This window comes from Typopeltis vanoorti, chromosome 19 (assembly GCF_054136105.1).
Source record: "Typopeltis vanoorti isolate ZY-2024b chromosome 19, IOZ_Tvanoo_1.0, whole genome shotgun sequence".
Classification (NCBI taxonomy): Eukaryota; Metazoa; Arthropoda; class Arachnida; order Uropygi; family Thelyphonidae; genus Typopeltis; species Typopeltis vanoorti.
This window is the reverse complement of record NC_143567.1, coordinates 14,962,212-14,983,062: the sequence shown is the minus strand read 5'-3', so window position 1 is coordinate 14,983,062 and position 20,851 is coordinate 14,962,212. Positions and strand designations below refer to the sequence as shown.

The 20,851-nt window shown below is 36.0% G+C and overlaps 1 protein-coding gene across 2 annotated transcripts in view; it reads left to right on the top strand.

The window, feature by feature from the left end:
* Positions 1–20,851, top strand: part of LOC150095873 (annexin-B12-like) — a 150,356-nt gene that overhangs the window by 52,937 nt on the left and 76,568 nt on the right. For both annotated transcript variants that reach the window (XM_090409571.1, XM_090409572.1), the window contains one exon: positions 15,996–16,200. In XM_090409571.1, the coding sequence (XP_090265697.1) occupies positions 15,996–16,200 (205 nt within the window). The remainder of the gene's footprint in view (positions 1–15,995; positions 16,201–20,851) is intronic.

Sequence of the window (20,851 nt, the reverse complement as noted above, 5' to 3'; positions counted from 1 at the left end):
TAACATTTCAAGTCTCTTTGAGATAATGTGCTTTAAACATCGCAATCGCTCCCTGATCTATTGGTTGTAAAATAGAAGTTTTATTTGGAGGTAAAAAGACTACTTTTACATTAGGGCAAATGTAAGCTACTGATTGAGGGATGGCTAGATGCATTGTCATCTGTCAGAAGCACTTTAAATGGAATTTGTTTTTTCTCACAAAGTTTCACTTTAAGAACAAAGTGATGCTTAAGCCAATCTTCAAATAGGGAACCCGTGAGCCAAGCCTTCCATATTGCTGGGAGAGTATTTTTATTAATTCCTTTTAAGCTTCTTGGATTTTCTGATCGATGCACAAATAAGGGTTTTAACTTACAATCGGCAGCAGCATTTCCTCCTAATAATAGAGTGATGTGATCTTTTGATGCTTTAAAACCTGGCAATGAGGATTCTTCTTTTGCAGTGTAAGTTCTTGCACGCAACCATTTCCGAAAACAGCCAGTCTCATTGACATTAAAAATCTGCGATGGTAAGTAATTTCCTTCTTTAATTATTTCTGTTAATTTTTCTGGATAAGATTTTGCAGCCTCACTGTCAGCGCTTGCAGCTTCATCTTGTACTTTAATGTTATGCCAACCAGTTCACTTTTTATAGCAGTCAAACCACCCACTACTTGCAGCAAAAGTCTCTTTGCAGTCATCTGCTTTTTGGTCTTTCAGCATTTTAAAAATAGGCATGTTTAATCGTTGAGTTTGGCCGCTAATCCAAGCAGTTAAGTTTTTCCATATGAAGAATTATACTGCCTGCTTCTTTGTTACGCAACCATGTGGATTACATAGATTAAACATTTTTTACTTCTTTCAAATATTTTTTCATTATATAGATATAATGAATAGAAGAGCGGATAATGTACATACTTGTCTGACACCAGATTTAACATTAAACCACTTTCCTGTACTTCAATTCTAACTGCTGACTTCAATTCTAACTTCAATTCTTACAACTCAAATAAAGAGTAAGTATTGCTTGATATAATAATTCCCCACTGACACCATACAACTGTGCCATTTTGAATATCTTCTCTCTTGGCACCTTGTCATATGCCTTTCCAGATCTACAGAAATACAGATCTTTGTAATATTCCCATGATTTTTTGACTATGTCGTAAAGTGAAAATCTGATCCTGATAACCTCTGTTTGTCCTGAATCCAGCTTGTTCTTCACCAAGCTTCCCTTCCACAATCCTTCTCAAGTATACTGGCATAAATCTTACCAGGAACACTCAGTAAGAGAAATGCCTCTGTAATGCTCACATTCAGTTTTATTTTCGTATATGGATACTATGAGAGCTCTAATCGAATCATCTGGAATTTGTCTCTCTGTCCAGGCCACCTGAACTATGCAGTGCAGCCACTGTATGAGTTTTATACCTCCATACTTGAGCATTTCTGGTTGAATATCATCTACTCCTGCTTTTCCACATTTCAGACTTTTGATGGACTTTTCTGCTTCAAGTATCCTGATTCCTGATTGCATGCCTGGTCAGTGTTTTTTATCACTGTGCTGTCATCACTGCTAGTTTCATTTAGCAATTTTTCAAAGTAATTACTCCATACTTCAAGGATATCTTTTTCTCCAGTTTTCATATTTATCATCTCTAATTCCTTTTACAGCACTCTTTCCTCCATTTCTGATCTTCTTCAACAACCTCCAGAATATCTTGCCACCTTTTTTATATTTATTTACTATGTTCTTGCCAAAGTCTTTACATGACTTTTGTTTAACTAGTGTTACACAGTGTATACTTAGCTTTGTTGATTCTGTTATCTATTTCCATATTTAATTTACCATCTTCACGAAAAATTGTGCCTAAGTAGCTGAAATGTTTTACTTGTTTTATAGGTTCCATATCCATAGCTTTTTTACATTTGTTTCTGTATTCTCTAAGAGCACAAGCTGACTTATTTGCCAGGAACTTTTGATATGCTTTCTTCTTTTCCTTCACTGCCTCTTTTACTTCCTGTGTCCACCATGGAGTTCTGATTTTTCTATCCTTGCAGACAACCTCACCACATGCCTCTCTTGCTGAATCAATGATTCAGCCAGAGAGGAATGTTTCTCTGGAAATCAGAGAAACATTCCTCTGAATCAAATCAGAGAGGAATGTTTCTCTGGCTGAATCAATGATTCAGCCAGAGAAACACTTCAGAGCTTGGCACCGAATCTCCAAGGTTTGATTCCTCTTCTCCAACTCTTTCATTTTTTCTTGAATAATTAGATATATGAAGAGCCAAAGGCTTCAATTCGGCGACATATGACATGTTTAAGTTAAGGGATATTGCATTCCATATCGTTTCTTAGCCGAATAAGAAGCTCAAAGAGTTTCATGCCGAATATAGTAGAAACTATATAAAGTTCGGCGATTCCAAGCATAAGCAAATACCTGGATACTGCAGCAACTGACCCTTAAGCTGAGGCAACTCATGTCAAAGGTGGAGCAAACTCCGATCACTATTCTTGATATTTACCCATAATGTGAACTTAGCTCCTAGGAGCTGTATTACTGTTGTACATTATGAGTGAAGGTCACTACCCAGACCGGTTTCAACCTTTATTGAGGTCTCATCAGTGAGTAGGTAGAATGGGAGTTCATGTCTTTCATCATCGGCCTTTGGAGTATAAAGATTGCTGAGGGTCAGCAAGTAGTAATAGGGGAAGTTAAAAAAAGGTAGAGTAGGATAGTAGGAGGTAAAAAGAGGCCTCAGTCAACCTGTTTAGCTGTGTAACCCAGAAGTTGTGGCTAAAAGGTCTGTAAAACATAATCTCCTTACACCTGTTCTAAAAAAAAAAAAAAAAAAAAAAAAAACTTACACTTCACTTTATACAAAAAAGATAACTTTAGATTACATTAATCCAAAGTTATCATCTGGAGACCTCATCTTGTAACCCCTAAAAAAAAGAAAAACGTTTGTTAAAATTTGGAACTTAGATTATTCTTAAACTATGCCTTACGACTGGGGAAAAAAAAAAAAAAAAAATAAACTGCGATAGCGGGAACCGTATTGAGCTGGACTTTATCAACCAGAGAACCAAGAGTTGGGGGAAGAACCCGGCCCGAGTGATGCAGCCCACAAGGAGCTGCACCACCTCGACGTAAGCCTTTGCAGCCCGGGTTCTCAGGTCTACCCCCTCCTTAGTGAACTAGAGAAACCAACAAGTTGTACAATAGAATTAAGTATTTAGTTGGTCCTGAAAGGAGGACAAGTTTTTAGTTTGCCCTTAACTCTTTTTTTGTTGTATTTTTCTGTAAGATTTGAGAAGCTACTGTTTTTTCCCAGCCATTTATTATTTGGTGAAGAGCTTTATACAGACTCCTTTCCGTTTCTTCGTTTAATTCAGGTATTCCTTTTAGCTGTGCTGGGTTTAGTTCACTTAATCTTTCTATATAGAGGTCTCCCCATTCAAAGCTTATGGTCTCAGGACCTGTGAGGAGTAAAGGTGCCCCTATTTTGTCTAATGCCCTTTGGAGGATTACCTCGGAGTCTTCTGGGATTAAACGCATTAGAACCCTTTGGGTGTCCACGGCGGGGTGTCCATGGATTCTTTCTCCAATTCCTCGGCTGAGGTAATATTGCCTTTTCTTGATTCCTCAGTCTCTTCTTGGTTTTCTATTCTGATCCCCCTTTCTTCTTCTTCCTCAGAGTAAGATACTTCTTCTGGGCATCTGTTATCTGGTTTTGTTCTCTTCGTTTCTCCTTCTTCAGGGCTGATTGGTCTTTTTTGTGTGTTGTTGCTGGCTTCCATTTCTTCTACTTCTGTGGTCTCTTCCGTCTCAATGCGAGTTTTCCTTGCGTTACGTTTCTTTTTTCTCTTTATTTTCCATTCTGAGTTTTTCTTGGTGGCGGTTTGATTTCCTGTTGTTACTGTCACAATAGCTGTGGGTTGAATGACTGGAAAGTCTTCCTGCTCCATTGTTTTAGGCTCCTCTACTGTTTTGCCTATAACTAGAATGTTGTCCTTTTTTTCGGGTTCAGGTTTATTTACTGGAGTGTTTGCTGGAGTTGGCGATATAGCACCTCCTATTCGTTCTGCTTGTGTCCTGTTGGGACAAACGTCTACCTTGTGGGTTGTATTTCCACATTTCAGGCAAGGTGCCTCACACTGGGCTAGGGCATGTCCTGCCGCCATGCAGTTCCTGCATTTGTTCTTGGGGCAGTCTGCACCTAGGTGTTCGAGTGATCCACACCAAAAACATTGCTTTCTTACACCAGGATAGTTGACTACTACCCTGGCAGGGCCTAGAAATACAAAGTTGGGGACCTCGGCCTTCATCTCCATAAGGAAGGTCACCTCGCCAGTCTTCCAGTCGGGGTAGTCAGCATCATTGGTGATTTTGACGTCCCGTACGTCTCCCCATTTTGAGAAAACCTTTTTTATTATCTCGCTCCCTTCCTCGAGATATTCTACAGGGAACCTTTCTATTCGTAGTGTCTTCAGTAGACTTCCTACTACGAAGGGATAGATCATTTTCCCTTCACATTCTACACCTGCCGTTAACTTATTCCTGGTTTCTATATCTTTCACAACTACCTGGTATCTACCTACTCCATAAGGGGTAAAACCAAATATCTTTTGTGCCCCTACTATGTCGGTGAGAGCTCTCGCTACAGTCCTCTTCGGTACGTCGACGCCTGCCTCTATACCAAGGGTCTTCATTCGCGGCAGAAATGAAGTCATTTGGAAGAGAGAAAAATATCTCACTATGAATTAAGTCCTGGAAAAGTGGATAGACCTTTAAACCAGGGCCAAGCGTTCCCCGTTTGCAGAAATCTCCTGCTACACTACGTAGAGGCGGAAGACTACAAGCAGGTACAAGGCAAAAAGAAAGGACAAAAATAACTAAAAAAGAATTTCTCACCAAGGCTGGAAGCTGGAACATGCAGCTCTCTTTCAGATTCACTGGATCGGGCACTCCTCACAAACTGGATCGTGAACTGGAACTCATCAGTAGGTAGGTAGGTAGACCTAGTTAATACCAAGTTGTAGCGAACAGAACTTACAACCCTTCTATGAGTATATTGCCGAGAGGTGTCCTAATAAATTATAAGATATATGAAGAGCCAAAGGCTTCAATTCGGCGACATATGACTTGTTTAAGTTAAGGGGTATTGCATCCCATATCATTTCTTAGTCAAATAAGAAACTCAAAGAGTTTCATGCCAAATATAGTAGAAACTATATAAAGTTTGGAGATTCCAAGCGTAAGCAAATACCTGGATACTGCAGCAACTGACCCTTAAGGTAGTGCAAGCTGAGGCAACTCATGTCCAAGGTGGAGCAAGCTCCGATCACTATTCTTGATATTTACCCATAATCTGAACTTAGCTCCTAGGAGTTGTATTACTGTTCTACATGTGGGATGCAATATCCCTTAACTTAAACAAGTCATATGTTGCCGAATTGAAGGCTTTGGCTCTTCATATATCTAATAATTTATTAGGACACCTCTTGGCAATACTCATAGAAGTGTTGTAAGTTCTTTTCGCTACAAACTTGGTATTAACTAGGTCTACCTACTCACTGATGAGACCTCAATAAAGGTTGAAACCGGTCTGGGTAGTGACCTTCTCTCATAATGTAGAACAGTAATACAGCTCCTAGGAGCTAAGTTCACGTTATGGGTAAATATCAAGAATAGTGATCGGAGCTTGCTCCACCTTTGACATGAGTTGCCTCAGCTTGCACTACCTTAAGGGTTAGTTGCTGCAGTATCCAGGTATTTGCTTACGCTTGGAATCGCCAAACTTTATATAGTTTCTACTATATTCGACATGAAACTCTTTGAGTTTCTTATTCGGCTAAGAAACGATATGGGATGCAATATTCTTGAATAATGTTTGTATATTTCAGTCTACAGTCACATCTTAGAGCTGCTCAACTTTTATTCACTTTAAAAATTTCTCACATGTTCTTCTTAATATGAAATTCAATTTTATCCTACTCAAGACTAAATGGCAATCTAGTCTTGAGATTCAGTTTCCCTGTCTCTCTGAATGAGGTCTCATACCAATCCAGGCTCCTGATTCCAAATGAATTCAAGTGCAGGCCACTCTTATACAAGTCTTTTCTGTTATCAAGCTCACTCCACATCTAAAGACTTGCATCCATTTCTTCTACACTGCCTGCACATGAAATCATTTGCTATAATTGTCTCTTCTTAACTCAATACTGTCATATCTGGGTAGTAATATCACAATTTTTACTCTCTCACATTTCTTTCTTGCTTCTTCCAACAGACCTTTCATATTTTCTCTCATACTATATTTGTCACTACTTAAATCATTAGTACCTACCAGTACCATCTCTTTTCTTTTTCAATTACGTTTGTCATATTTTTGATTTTCAGCCCAGGGAAACTAGGAGTGGTGATTCTCTCGCAAGTACAAATTTTAAGATTGACTTAGCTTGTTATTAATATCATGATGGCCGAGTGGTTAGTGTATCCGCTCTCCAGCCAAAAGGCTGCAGTTGGTGGAGGCAGAGAGTTGTAGAGTAGATGCCCTCCCTCGATGAATCATTGGACTCCCTGGAGGTGTCATGTAATAAAAAAATTAAAAAAAAGTTCACTATTTTCTGCCTCCTTGTTCTGATCCTTTTTCTTATCCTATCTGTTTAGTTTTTCCAATTCCCTGGTCAATTTTCTAATCATTTCTTTTAATCAAGATATTTCTAATGTCATCTTATCCTCAGAGAAATTATCATCATCACTGCAGCGGTACTTTTTCACTGCTGCAATGATGATAATTGTCTGATAATTGAAAAAATATTTTTTCATCAGGACAAATGCTCTCCTCAGTAGTAACAACTTCAGCTTTAGACACTGCCCTGTTTTTATGAGTTTTTGGTGCCAATCTTAAGACTAGTAAAAAACCAATGATATTTCTGCAATTATGTCATAAAATGCTGCAGTACAATAATTACACTAAAAACTATAATAATATACTAAAAATACACCATTAAATCTAAGAAAACACTTAATAAATCAACAAAAATTACAGATCTCTCAGGAGCTTCCCATCAACACATCTTTTCACCAGGTAGCCTTGACACCAGATATGAATACACTATGATGCTATTGGACTTAGCTGAGTAATTTGATAGAATACCACATATATTAACATGAAATTATGGGATTAGCATCCAGGAATGTGTTAGCAGAGCTAATCTCAGGTGGTATAGTCAGTTAAACAGAATGGGAGAGGAAAAATTAGCAAAATAAGTGATCTCAGAACATCTGTGATCGTGATGTGATTCAGATCAATAGCCTGATAATTGGAGAGCTGCTACCCTAACTATTCAGCCAACCATGCCAGTAGTGAGATTACCATTAAGAAAAATAATTCCCTTTACATTCATTAGACTAAAGATATGACAATCGTGGAATTTTTTTTCCAGTATACATGCAGAATATATGCAAAGCATTATTGTCATCCTTCATGAGTATAATTAATTGAGATATGAGTTTTTATTGTGTAACACTGCAAAGCATGGAAGATCAAAATTCTAAAACTTCAACATGAATAACAAATTCATTTAAGGGATTTGATACCAAATCCATTTGTTCTTCCTTTCTGCAAGAAAACAAATCCTTACTACCATTGAAAGTACTTATCACACACCATACTGTATCCATTTTCTTGCATGGTCTGTGCAGTGAATTATTACAGATTGCAGTTTTTTCCATCTCAGCTCACTCATTTTGACTCGTTTGTTCTTCAACTAATTCAGCAACTCTTTTGTGCTTTACCTCATAGCATAGCTTATCTCCTATGAAGTTATTTTTTTACATTTATTTTTTCCAACTATTGCAGATTATTACAACACATTTATTACATGTTCTGTCTGTATGCATCATGATAGTCTGTCATGCCACAAATCTTTGTTCTAGGGGAAAACATGTTTTTGTTATTTGCTTGTTTAGTGCACCTTTAGTAATACAATAATCATATCCTTTTCTCTTTTTTCACACTTTTCTGATTTCAACTTTTTTTTTTATTATAAAGCACGTACTAGAATGAACACTCTATCATTGCACTATGCTCTTTTGTGTTTAAATCTGCCATTTCCATATTTTTTTTTCCTTCTCACAACCACATCATGATTCACTATCTTCTATGTTATTATCACTTTTGTTTTGGTCTTTATTTGTTCCTTTTTATATCTACACTCTCACTGATGTTTCATATTTTCATGCATATTATCTATGATGTTCACCATTTTTTTTTTTTTTTTTTTGCTTTCAAATCACAGGTAAGTTTCTTTTATTAAAATCCAAAGTAATGCAAATTATTACAAATTATACAAATGTTTACTAAATATCTAAATGTTAACTAAATTTAACACTAAAGCAAACCATCCAAATCTAAACAAATGATAAATCAGTAGTTTTAATAAAACTAGTGATAATGATTTATTGCTAATTTTGTTTGCTACTCTGGTTGGCCGAGTGGTTAGCATATCCACTCTCCAGCCAAAAGTTAGCAGATTTGAATCCCTCCGTGGGCATGGATGTTTGTAATTGTCTGTGAAAATACTAGTGGTGGTGGTGGTGGTCCAGTAGATCATGTGGTGGAGAGGGAAATTTGTAGACTGGGTGTCTTCCCTTGATGAGTCTTTGGACTCCCTGGAGGCGTCACATAATAATGATTTATAATTTGTATTACTTTGGATTTTAATAAAAGAAACTTACCTGTAAAAAAAAAATTAACAAAAGTTCTTTTTGGTAACTTTTTTTGCTTCTTTTAACAAAAACTTACATTCTTCCACATGCCACCTAGCAGCTAAATATTATCAACTCACTATGAAAGTTGAGTGAAAGTGAAGATACAGACAATACATTTGACTCTCTCTCTCTCTCCCCCCCCTCCCTTCCTCTACACTAAACTATTTCAAGGTAGGACAAAAAATTGGTAGCAAAACTGAAATTACATGACTTTACTATCTCCACAAGATAGTAAAGTCATGATTTCCAACCGTATATTAGACATTCTCAGCAACTTCTGATGTTGAGCATCAGATGTTGCAACAAGCATCCTGAAAAGAAGCAAATTCACAACTGGCCAGTGAATTAGAAACCTTTATGCAGATGTACATAAACATCACTTACACAGCTTATATTCAAAATATTTGTTCATGTGCATCACCATGAAGCCCTTTCCACTGAAAGATGAAATAATATTCATCTAAAAAATCAGATAAGTATCCATTCTAGGAGTCTGTCTAGTAAAATAAAACAACAGACTATTAAATTCATAATTTATTAAGTAATGTTGTCTCATGTCAGTTGTGGTGATCACAATGTGAAAAACATTGGATCTTTCAGAGTTCAATAACGGGCTTATTGTGGGTGCTTGTCTGGCTGAAGCCACAATTTTGAAAACAGCATAGATGACCAGTTTCTCAAAAGGTGAGATAACACATGTTTAATCAGTGGAAAAATAATTTGCATTGCTTGTCTAAGATGAATAACTGTGTTCCTAAGAGTCTATCTTGAATGAGATCTCTGTCATCTGAGAAGGCTTGTATGGACAAACAGAACTTCCTATGTGAAACAGTTGACTGAAATTTTCTTGATTATAAAATCAAGAAAATTCCCTGACCATAGACAAGATTCCCTGTCTATAGTCAGGGAATCTTGCAAACTTGTAGTGGATTTATTTAGAAGTATAACATTATTCACAAAGAGCTGATATTAACATCTCCATTTCTGATATCATGTTTAATACCACTTTCCTTCATAATGCGATCCATATAGATAATGAATAACAGAGAGGATAATGTACATCCTTTTCTCACACCAGATTTAACATTAAACCATCTTTCTTGTACGTCCTTCAATTCTAACTGCTGACTTACAACTGAAATAAAGACAAAATATTGCTTGATATAATGCCCTATTAACACCATATAACTGTAGCATATTGAATAGCTTCTCTCTCTCGTTACCTTGTCATATGCCTTTTCCAGATCAACAAAACTTAAATACAGATCTTTGTTATATTCCCATGCTTTCTCAATTAATAATCGTAAAGTGAAGATCTGATCCTGACAACCTCTATTTGGCCTGAATCCAGCTTGTTCTTCACCACGCTTTTCTTCCACAATTCTTCTCAATTGTTTCTCAAGTATACTGGCATAAATCTTGCCCGGAACCCTCAGTAGGGAAATTTCTCTATAATTCTCGCATTGTTTTATTTCCCCTTTTTATATATGGGTACTATTCGAGCTCTACTCCAATCATCAGGAATTTGTCCCTCTGTCCAGGTCTTCTGAACCATGCGGTGCAGCCACTGTAAGACTTTTATACTACCATACTTCAGCATTTCTGGTCGATTATCATCTACTCCTGCTGCCTTTCCACATTTCAAGCCTTTGACGGCTTTTTCTACTTCAAGTATGGATATATATTCCTGACTGTATGCCTGTTGAGTGTTTTACCACTGTGCTATCACTGCTTGTTTCATTTAGCAATTTTTCAAAATAATTACTCCATAATTCAAGGATATCTTTTTCTTCCATTTTCATATCACCTTTATCATCTCTAACTTCTTTTACAGCACTCTTTCCTCCATTTCTAAGCTTCTTCAACAACCTGCAGAATATCTTACCACCTTCTTGATATTTATTTTGTATGTTCTTGCCAAAGTCCTCCGATGACTTTTGTTTAGATAGTTTTACACAGTGTTTAGCTTTCTTACATTTGTGTCTGTATTCTATAAGGGTACAAGCTGACTTATTTGCCAGAAACTTTTGATATGCTTTCTTCTTTTCCTTCACTGCCTCTTTAACTTCCTGTGTGCACCATGGAGTTCTGATTTTTCTATCCTAGCAGACAACCTCACCACATGCCTCTCTAACTGAATCAATCAGTGTTTTCTTGAAGGATTGCCACTGAATCTCCAAGGTTTGGTTCCTGTTCTAAAACTCCTTCATTTTTTCTTCAATAATCTTTGTGTATTTTAGTCTATAGTTTACATCTGAGAGCTGCTCAACTTTTATTCACTTTAAAACTTTCTTACATGTTATTCTTTTCAATATGAAATACAATTTTATCCTGCTCAAAACTAAATAGTGATCACTTCCAATTTCAAATCCTCTGTACACTCTGTTGTCCTGCACCAGGGAGAAAAACATCACTATCGACAATAACATAGTCGATGAGACTTCTTATTCCTTACCTCTTCTCTCCATGTGAATTTGTGCACATTTTTATGTTGGAACATGGTGTTAGTAATAACCAGTCCATGTCCTGAGCAGAAATCCAACAGGTATTTGCCATTATTATTAGCTTTGCTCTTTTCTCCAAATTTTCCCAAAATATTTTTGTATGTCTGACAATCATTTCCTACTCTGCTATTTAGATCCCCAACAAGGACCAACTTTTCCTTTTTCATTGTGTCAGTTGCTTTTTCTAAAGCCTCAAAAAATTCCTCCACTTCTACCTTAGTAGAACCTTCTGTGTGACCATAGGCACAAATAAGTCTCATTGTCCAGTTCCCCGTTCTGATATTTGCCCACATCACTCTACTTGAGACAGCCTGCCATTCAAGAAGATTAGCTTCATATTTTGTGTTGAATACTATGACTACTCCTTCTTTTCCTTTATTGTCATTGTCTGAATATAACATTTGTATTTATTGCTCAGAAAGATCTCGCCAGTTTTTGTCTTTTTGTTTCAGTCACCCCTATTATGTCGATCTGGTACTTATCTAATTCCTCAGCTAGCTCCATTTCTTTGCCATTCAGGCTTCTCATGTTGATAGTACTGATCTTTAACTCTGGTGATATTTTTGGCGTTTGCTTTCAGATTTGTTCTAGTAGCTGACTTTTCACTTTCATCCTGGTTCCCTTGTGAAAACAATGGGGGCCTTGTTTCACCGGGCGACACCCCAGCAACATGAAATGTTGTCATGTTGTACCATCATTTTGTATATTGGTTTAAGCCAATAAGTATACAATTTGGTCGGCTAAATCCCAAATTGCCAGCCCATCCTCCATTTAGTATCCAGGTAGATACCCAACAGGGTGCGCAATGAGAAGGTGAGGATTGGACATTAGATCAGAAGCCCTGGTTGGTTCTCTGCATTCCTTTAAAGGCTATGTGGAGGTCTCCTCTCAGTTATATAGAATTGACTCTTAAACACCCCGAAGTAGTAACTATGGATATCAATCGATTCAATAGTACTCATGTTAGTACCTAATGACAAGACACGAGGCAAAATGTGAGAAAATGTGCAACAGACTTTGGAATGAATATCTGATTGATGTGGGTATGGAATTACCCATTAACTAAATGTTCCTCTTCTCGAATATATATATATATATTTTAAATAGTGTATTGGTGCTGTGGTGAGTTAAGGATCAAATACTTCTGGAATCCTGCTCTAAAGATTACACACGATTTTGCAAGCCACTTAGGATACGCATTAACAACAACAGTGGTCTCATGTTTAATGCAGTGTGCATCGTCAACCATCTAAAGACATTGGCCTCAAATGCCACAGAGGCATTTTAAATATCATTATCTGCAGAATGAAAACAAGAGAAGCTGCCTACTCAACCAACTAACCAGGCATAGAGTTATGCCAAGATAATTTTATCTTGTTTGATACGGCATCTGATAACAGGCCAGTTTGTTATTTTTGTGAGAGGGAATATCCTGTTATCTTCCATTTTGCTCCCTATTTAAATATTGCACAGACAGTTATTAAACCCTACTAGATGTGCAGAAACCATCCACCTTATATTCACAGTCCATTAGTGACAGTGCTTCATGATATAAACATCAAGAAGGAAAAAATATAATTCATTTATTGAACTAACTAATATTTTTCTGGTTTTCTACCAAGCATCTTCAAAGCATGGGTTTTTAATGGCACTTGACATAAGATATACTTCGCACACACATACACAGTAAAGATATACTTATTCACAAGAATAAATAATTTTTATTATAGCAAATATTTCAACCAGAAACTAAATGGCCATCATCAGTGCATCAGTAAAATCAAATCACAAGGTGAAGCTACAACAAAGAACATTAATCCTATTTATAGATCTGAGCCAAGTGCCAGAATGTTACCATATGGGTGGTTATAAAATAAGATTGAAGTCAAAATCAGAATTAAAGTTATTTGAAATAAATTTCAACAAAATTTAATCAAATAATTGAATTACACAGTAGGGCTAAAAACGGCCTCGCCTACTCCCTATATATACAGGAATAAAAAGGCATTAGCTGATTTTTTTAAAAATAATTTCATTGATTTAATTCAACAAAATTTAGATAAATATTTGAATGACACTGCATGTGTGTGTGTAAACAAAATCGGAAGGAGGGGGAAAAAACGCTATTGCTTGCCATTTACAAGGAGTAGAAGCTCCCAAATTTTGGCAATAGAGAGGCAGTCATTCTAATTTATGGTTGGACAGTGCAGAAGTATTTCTGCATTCTCTTTAAATAACTGCTCAAACCTAAAATTGCACCAACATAAAAGGAAAGTATTGGACCAGAAAATATTGTGGTCAGTGTCCACTCCATGCTGAGCAAAGCTAGATTTTTCAGGTTTCGAAAAATCTGCGATGGATGATGAGTGATTACAGTTTTAGATATGCTGTTGTTGCACTTTTCATGTTATTTAACATCACAAATTTATACAGAGTAATATTTCAGAACCTCAGCCTTTCACTTTCAGATTAAGATTTTTTTTTTTTTTTTAATGTGGATGATATGGTGACAAAGGATAGAAATATCATACTGATGTTGAATGCTTCACAGAACAAAACATAAGCTAGAGCGATTTAAGAAATGATTAGCATGTGATATAGCAAGAAGAAGAATGAAAGAAAAAGTGAATGGAAAATATATGAAAATGCAAGAAATGTAAAGAGAAGGTACCATACAGAGATTTGATAAAAGGCGTAATTAATGAGAAAGTGATGGAAGTATGTTTCCTTCACTAACATCCAAGGATCCAGGATGTTAGTGAAGCTGTTAGTTTGCAGAGGGGAGAAGTGAAAGAATTGATTGTCTTGGCAGGTGTGAATGATTTGAAAGGTGAGAAATATGCAATCAGAGAAATAAAAGAATTGCTGATACAAGCAAAAAAGAAGAGCGAGAAAGTGATGATTGTGAGTCTGCTGCCTCAGTATGATAGGTCTAAATTCAGAAGAAGGGCCATGATTGCTAATGAGTCAATGAGAAGACTGTGCAGGAGGTATGGTATGCAGTTTGTAGATGTGTGGAGTGAATTTGATTGACAAAAGGACTTGCATATGCTCAGACTTCATTTGAATGGTTTTAGAGTTTGATTGGTGAAGAGATGGGAATGGATATGAAACTGGTGACATTGATGAGAGCTGCAGACAGACTGACACCAAAAACTAGTATATGGTGGAGTGTGGTCTAGGAGAATGAGGGTGACTAGTGGAGTGCTTAAAGGGCTCTGTACCAGGGTCACTACTCTTCATTTAATTTGTATGTTAATGATATAGGAAATAATTTAACTGGGGATAGTCAGTTGTCTGCTGATAATGCTAAATTGTTGAGGGTAAAAGCTGATGCAGATATTCTGCAGGATCATTTAAATAAACTGGCATTATGGATGAAGGATAATGGTCATCAATTTAATGTTGCAAAATGTAAGATTATGTACTTTGGGTTGAAAAGGTTGCATGCTGTGTAACCTTTTGGTAGAGGAACTGGTTAAGTATCACCAAAACTTTATAGAAAACATTCATGTAATTCAAAATTTATTATTTTTGGTCCCCTGAACTTATCTCTACACACACACGCACATACACACACATGTAACTATTTCTATACACCAAAAGTCCAACTGGAGTCAGAACTATAAGAGCTAACTGTTATAATACTGAACAAATACAATATTTATTAGAACCATATAGTTCATTTTGTTTAACACTGCTAAATGTTATAGTAGTGATTAGTAGCATTTCTTCTCAATGAATAACACAAATGACTAACGAATCAGAAAACTTAAGGATTAATTAAAGGAAAATTTGGTATAGTGAATTTCCCTTAAAACAGCATTGATGCTGGATATTTATAACTGATTATGTTTGGCTCAAAGAAAAAGATGTATGCATACTTCCACATGCCACTGCTTTCTAAGGGCAGTAACAACTCATTCCTCAATAGGACGATGACAGGCACCACAAATAGAAATCCCCATTTTGTCATGACAACATAAACAATAAAGTTTCCCTTTTACTTCTCTTGCATCTGCATTCAGCATAATAGATGAATTTTTTCCCCATATGATACATGCATTTCATGATCTTTTGCATTTTCTGTCATTGTGGTGATATTTTCTCATTTTTGCATGTATCTCTTGCCATTCTCAATGTAATTTTGGTGATCTTCTTTTTTACAGACACATGGAATAACATTACTTAATAAATTATTAATTTAATTGGCTGTTGTTTTATTTTACTAGATATTCTCCTAGAATAGATATTTATGATTTTTTAGATGAATATTATTTCATCTTTCACTGGAAAGAGCTTCATGTAGGTGTTAATGGAATGAAACCTGCAAATAATCTTATTCTTGATGTGTACCAAAGTAAATGTATCATTACAACAGTGCCAAAAAAAAAAAAAAAAGGAATTACATTTATTTAGTATCCCTCAATTTCAATCTACAGTATTAATGTATAAATATAGTTGACTCTTGTAATGAACTTGTCTACAGTAAACCATTGTAGTGGATGGTTTACTGTGATGAATTCTATTTACAGTAGCCTTGATTGCTAATGAGACTTTAGCTCACTTTTTTTGTGGTTTGTTATAGTGATTAATTCACTATAGTAACGTTTGCTGTAGTGAAAGCCGCACACACACATGCCACATATTAAAGCAAAGTTTTCATTTTTTCTTATTTTTTTAAAGTAAAATATTTTATATAATATTTATCATGTTGAAATGTTTTTTAGGAACTGATTTCTGATTTAAAGAGTGAACTCAGTGGCAATTTGGAAAATGTTATTGTTGCTTTAATGACTCCACATTGGGAATATTTAGCAAGTGAAATAAGGGATGCAATATCCGGATTGGGAACAGATGAAAATGCACTTATTCAAATCCTTTGTACTGCTGGTAACATGGAAATTCGAGAAATTAGTCATACCTACAGAAGAAGTAAGTGCATTGCTTGGTGTTTAGAAAGTTTAAAGTTCTGAGACAATTTCAATTTTTAGATCACAAAGTATACTGAGGTTATATTTCACTTTAGTGCTAAAATTTAACTTCAGCACTAAGTTGAACTTTAATTATATACAGGGGTGGGCCAAAAGTCACAAAGGGGATTCAATATTTAATAACGCCTTTATTTTTTGTTTTAAATTTGCAGTACCATAGCATCATATACAGTATATATAGGAAATAAATTTACACTAGGTATGACAAATCAAATCTTGTAAATGTCGTCCATTTTCTGCTTTGCACAAACGTGCCCTTTCTAAACGTTTTTCATGATACCTCTTAGTGTTTCAGGTTCCAGTGCTCTGATTTCGGCTTGAATATTGTTCTTCAGCTGTTGGAGTGTCTGAGGCTTGTTAACATAAACTTTTTCTTCGAGATAGCTCCATAGGAAGAAATCAGGAGTAGTCAGATCTGGAGAACGCAATGGCCAGCTTATGTCGCAACCACAGGAAATTATTCTTCCCTCAAAAATTTGCCTGAGCAGTTGGATTGTGGCCCTTGCTGTGTGAGCTGTCTCTCCATCCTGTTGAAACCACTTCATGTTTATCTTGAACTGCTGGGAGTAAGAAATTTTCGATCATAGACCAATATTCATCTCCCGTAACATTGACTGGGTTCCCAACATTGTCTTTGAAAAAGTAAGGTTCCATCACTTCTTCTAACATCACCTTACACAAGACCGTATGCTTAAGGGTGCAATTCCCTTTGGTGAATTGCCCCAAGATTTTCCGAACCCATAACCTGCAGTTTTGTTTGTTAATGAAGCAATTCAAATGAAAATGTGCTTCATCTGACATTATCAGCTTGGGGATAAATCTGGGATCACTCCTTGCTAATTCTTGAAATCTGTGGGCATAATTTGGTGGCTTCGGCTATTGCACCAACTGGATTTTATATGGAAACAGGTTCGAGGTTTTCAGAATACACCAGAGTGACGTCTGAGAGACTCCAACTTGTCCAAGACTATCTTCGAGTTAATGTGTTGTGGTCTTCTGCAACGCACTCCCTTACATGCTCAACTATGGCTTCGTTCTCCGAGCATGGTCTGCCTGTCCATGGAAGGTCGCTTAGTGAATCCCGTTCCCCAAAATCAATGTCTAATCATCGATTCGCTTGGAGAATCTTTCAGAGCGTAATGGCAATGATATGCTTGTTGGGTCAGAATTATTGATTCTTAGTTTTTATAGTAAAATTTCACAATTTGTGTTTGCTGTTCGGTCTTGAATTTTTCCATGGTTAATCTCCAAGGTCTTCTTTTTAAAATCTTCTTTATAAAAAGAAAAAAGAAAATTAATTAAAAAGTTATTAAAACTTCAGACCCTTTGTGACTTTTGACCCACCCTGTATAATTAAATATAAATTTTTGCATAAAAAAAATCATGAGAGAGATATTTGTAGGATGGCCATGTTTTGTATGCACAGCTTGGATTATTTTATGATATGTATTAAAAAAAACATTAACACAGTATTGCATAATTGACAGAAATGTGGCTTTTTAAATGAAGATATTCAGAAATCTCTACAAGATCTAACTATTAACTTGTTTAGAGAAAACTTTGCAAACATCTATGCTTAGGTAGAATTTGAATACCTGAGCTTTCTAGATTGTGAAGGCCTTCATAACAGTGTGCAGAATAAATAACTGCAGACTATTTAATGCCAATTATCAAATTGGAATGAATAAGACCAGCAACCACTTTGTTCACAAATACAGTAGAAGAAATTGTTTGATAATGTGTTGTGAATGGTGGGAGTCCAAATGAGTTGAGTTTCACTGTGTGTGTGTGTGTATATATATATATATATATACACACACACAGTGGAAAAAAAAAATATATATATATATATTTTTGCAGTAATTCGCAGTCCAAACACATTGTTATTCTGACACTTTTCAAGATAATAATGCTATCTGACTACATACAATTCAAATATCATCTATTCCTTGTATATCTAAACAGTTTTCTCTTACTTACCTTGTATTCTGTTCACAGTTTTGCTGATAATAAAACTATCCATTACTCCTACTCATATGGCAAACCTTGCATCACTAAAGCATTTCAAGCTTCATAAATCATCTATCTTCCCTACACACTTATCTTCATACCATATCAGTGGAGGTGATGATAACCTAGTCACCTTTGCTTCCATAACACAATTTTGTCTTTTTTTTTCCCTCACGAAACTGAAGAATTAAACAGTATTTTTAATCCTTTCCTAGTGCTGTTTTATTTCATTAAGCTTCCAATATATGAGTTCTATCCTGCACTTCAGTTTTGATAAAGTGTACCTGGTCAAATGAGTATGCAGCAATTCAGTAAATTTTTTGAATCAGTTCTAGTTCAAAAATTTATAAAAATAGACTGTTTGGCAAAAGATCATCCTCTTTCATCAACAAGAAGGAATCTGTTCTTAAAAAGATAGGGGTTATATTCATTAGAAAAAAAGAAAACAGCTTGGGAAAGGCTATTTCAAAGAAGAGAAATAGATGAGATGAAATGAAGAGAAATAGATAGAAAAAAATACTAAAAGTTAGTTTAAGTTTGTAGTCAAACTGTACATGCATATTGACTAGTGGCTGCTCATGTTTCCATACGTTAAGGAACAAAGAGAAAAATCAAGATAACTCAAAACTGTATGACGAATTTTTTACGTAATTTAGTGAAAAGCAGCGCGATATGAGATGCAAAAGAAACATCCATGAAATTGTAAATAAATAGTTTAATTCAGTAACAAATGGCTACATGATGATAATGGTCAAAAATGAGGTTGAAATGAGATTGTCAGAGTGCCCCATTCCTCAATAAGGAATGGGATATTCAATACAGCACTGTTCAATATGCACTCACAGTCATGCTTTATTGTGGGAAAGGGTGTTGAGAGCATCCCAGACATGTTCAGTAGGATTAAGGTTAGGAGACCTGGCTGGCCAGTCCATACATATGATGGTCTCTTCTTGAAGATATTCTGTGAGTTTTGCTTGATGAGGATGTACATTAATGTCTTGATGGATAAATGTCTCCTCTATATCACACCTAAATATGTACAAACATAGGGCTCCAGGACCTCATTTCTGTAAGTTGCAGCATTCAAGGTTCTACTAGGAAGTGCATATACGTTGATGCATTCACCCAATGAGATATCTCCCCAAACCATCGCACATAAGTGACCATAAATATCTCTTTCACAGATATTAATGGGATTGTAATGCTGGTAAAAAGGGAAAATACCCGATATAAATATTAAAATCAGAGGAAATATTTTAGATCAAGTAGAGAGTTATATATATTTGGGTCAACTAATTACAGAGAATGGAAAGTGTGATAAGGAAATATTAAGAAGAATAGAAATTGTAGAATCAACCTTCATTAGGGGTACTTAAGGGTCAAAGCTCTATAACTGAGAGGAGACCTCCACATAGCCTTTAAAGGAATGCGGAGAACCGACCAGGGCTTCTGACCTAATGTCCAATCCTCACCTTCTCGTGGTGCACCCTGTTGGGTATCTACCTGGATACTGGATGAATGACGATGGGCTGGCAATTTGGAATTTAGCCGACCAAATTGTATTCTTATTGGTTAAACCAAAATAAAAAATGATGGTACAACATGACAAAATTTCATGCTGGCTGGGGTGTCGCCCAGTTAAACAAGGCCCCCGTTGTTTTTGCCAGGGAACCAGGACAAACAGCGAAAAGTCAGCTACTGGAACAAATCTGAAAACAAACCCCAACTCAACATCACCAGAGTTAAAGATCGGTACTAGCAACATAAGAAGCCTGAATGGCAAAGAAATGGAGCTAGCTGAGGAATTAGATAAGTACCAGATCGAAATAATAGGGGTGACTGAAACAAAAAAAGACCAAAACTGGTGAGATCTTTCTGAGCAATAAATACAAAATGTTACATTCAGGCAATGACAATCAAGGAAAAGAAGGAGTAGTCATAGTATTCAACACAAAATATGAGGCTAATCTTCATGAATGGCAGTCAGTCTCAAGTAGAGTAATGTGGGCAAATATGAGAATGGGGAACTGGACAATGAAACTTATTTGTGCCTATGGTCCCACAGAAGGTTCTACTAAGGTAGAAGTGGAGGAATTTTTTGAGGCTTTAGAAAAAGCAACTGACACAATGAAAAAGGAAAAGTTGGTCATTGTTGGGGATCTAAATAGCAGAGTAGGAAATGATTGTCAGACATACAAAAATATTTTGGGAAAATTTGGAGAAAAGAGCAAAGCTAATAATAATGGCAAATATATGTTGGATTTCTGCTCAGAACATGGACTGGTTATTACTAACACCATGTTCCAACATAAAAATGTGCACAAATTCACATGGAGAGAAGAGGCAAGGATTAAGAAAAGTCTCATTGACTTTGTTATTGTTGATAGTGATGTTTTCTCTCTGGTGCAGGACACCAGAGTGTACAGAGGATTTGAAATTGGAAGTGATCACTATTTAGTCTTGAGCAGGATAAAATTGAATTTCATATTGAAAAGAATAACATGTAAGAAAGTTTTAAAGCGAATAAAAGTTGAGCAGCTCTCAGATGTGAACTGTAGACTAAAATACACAAAGATTATTGA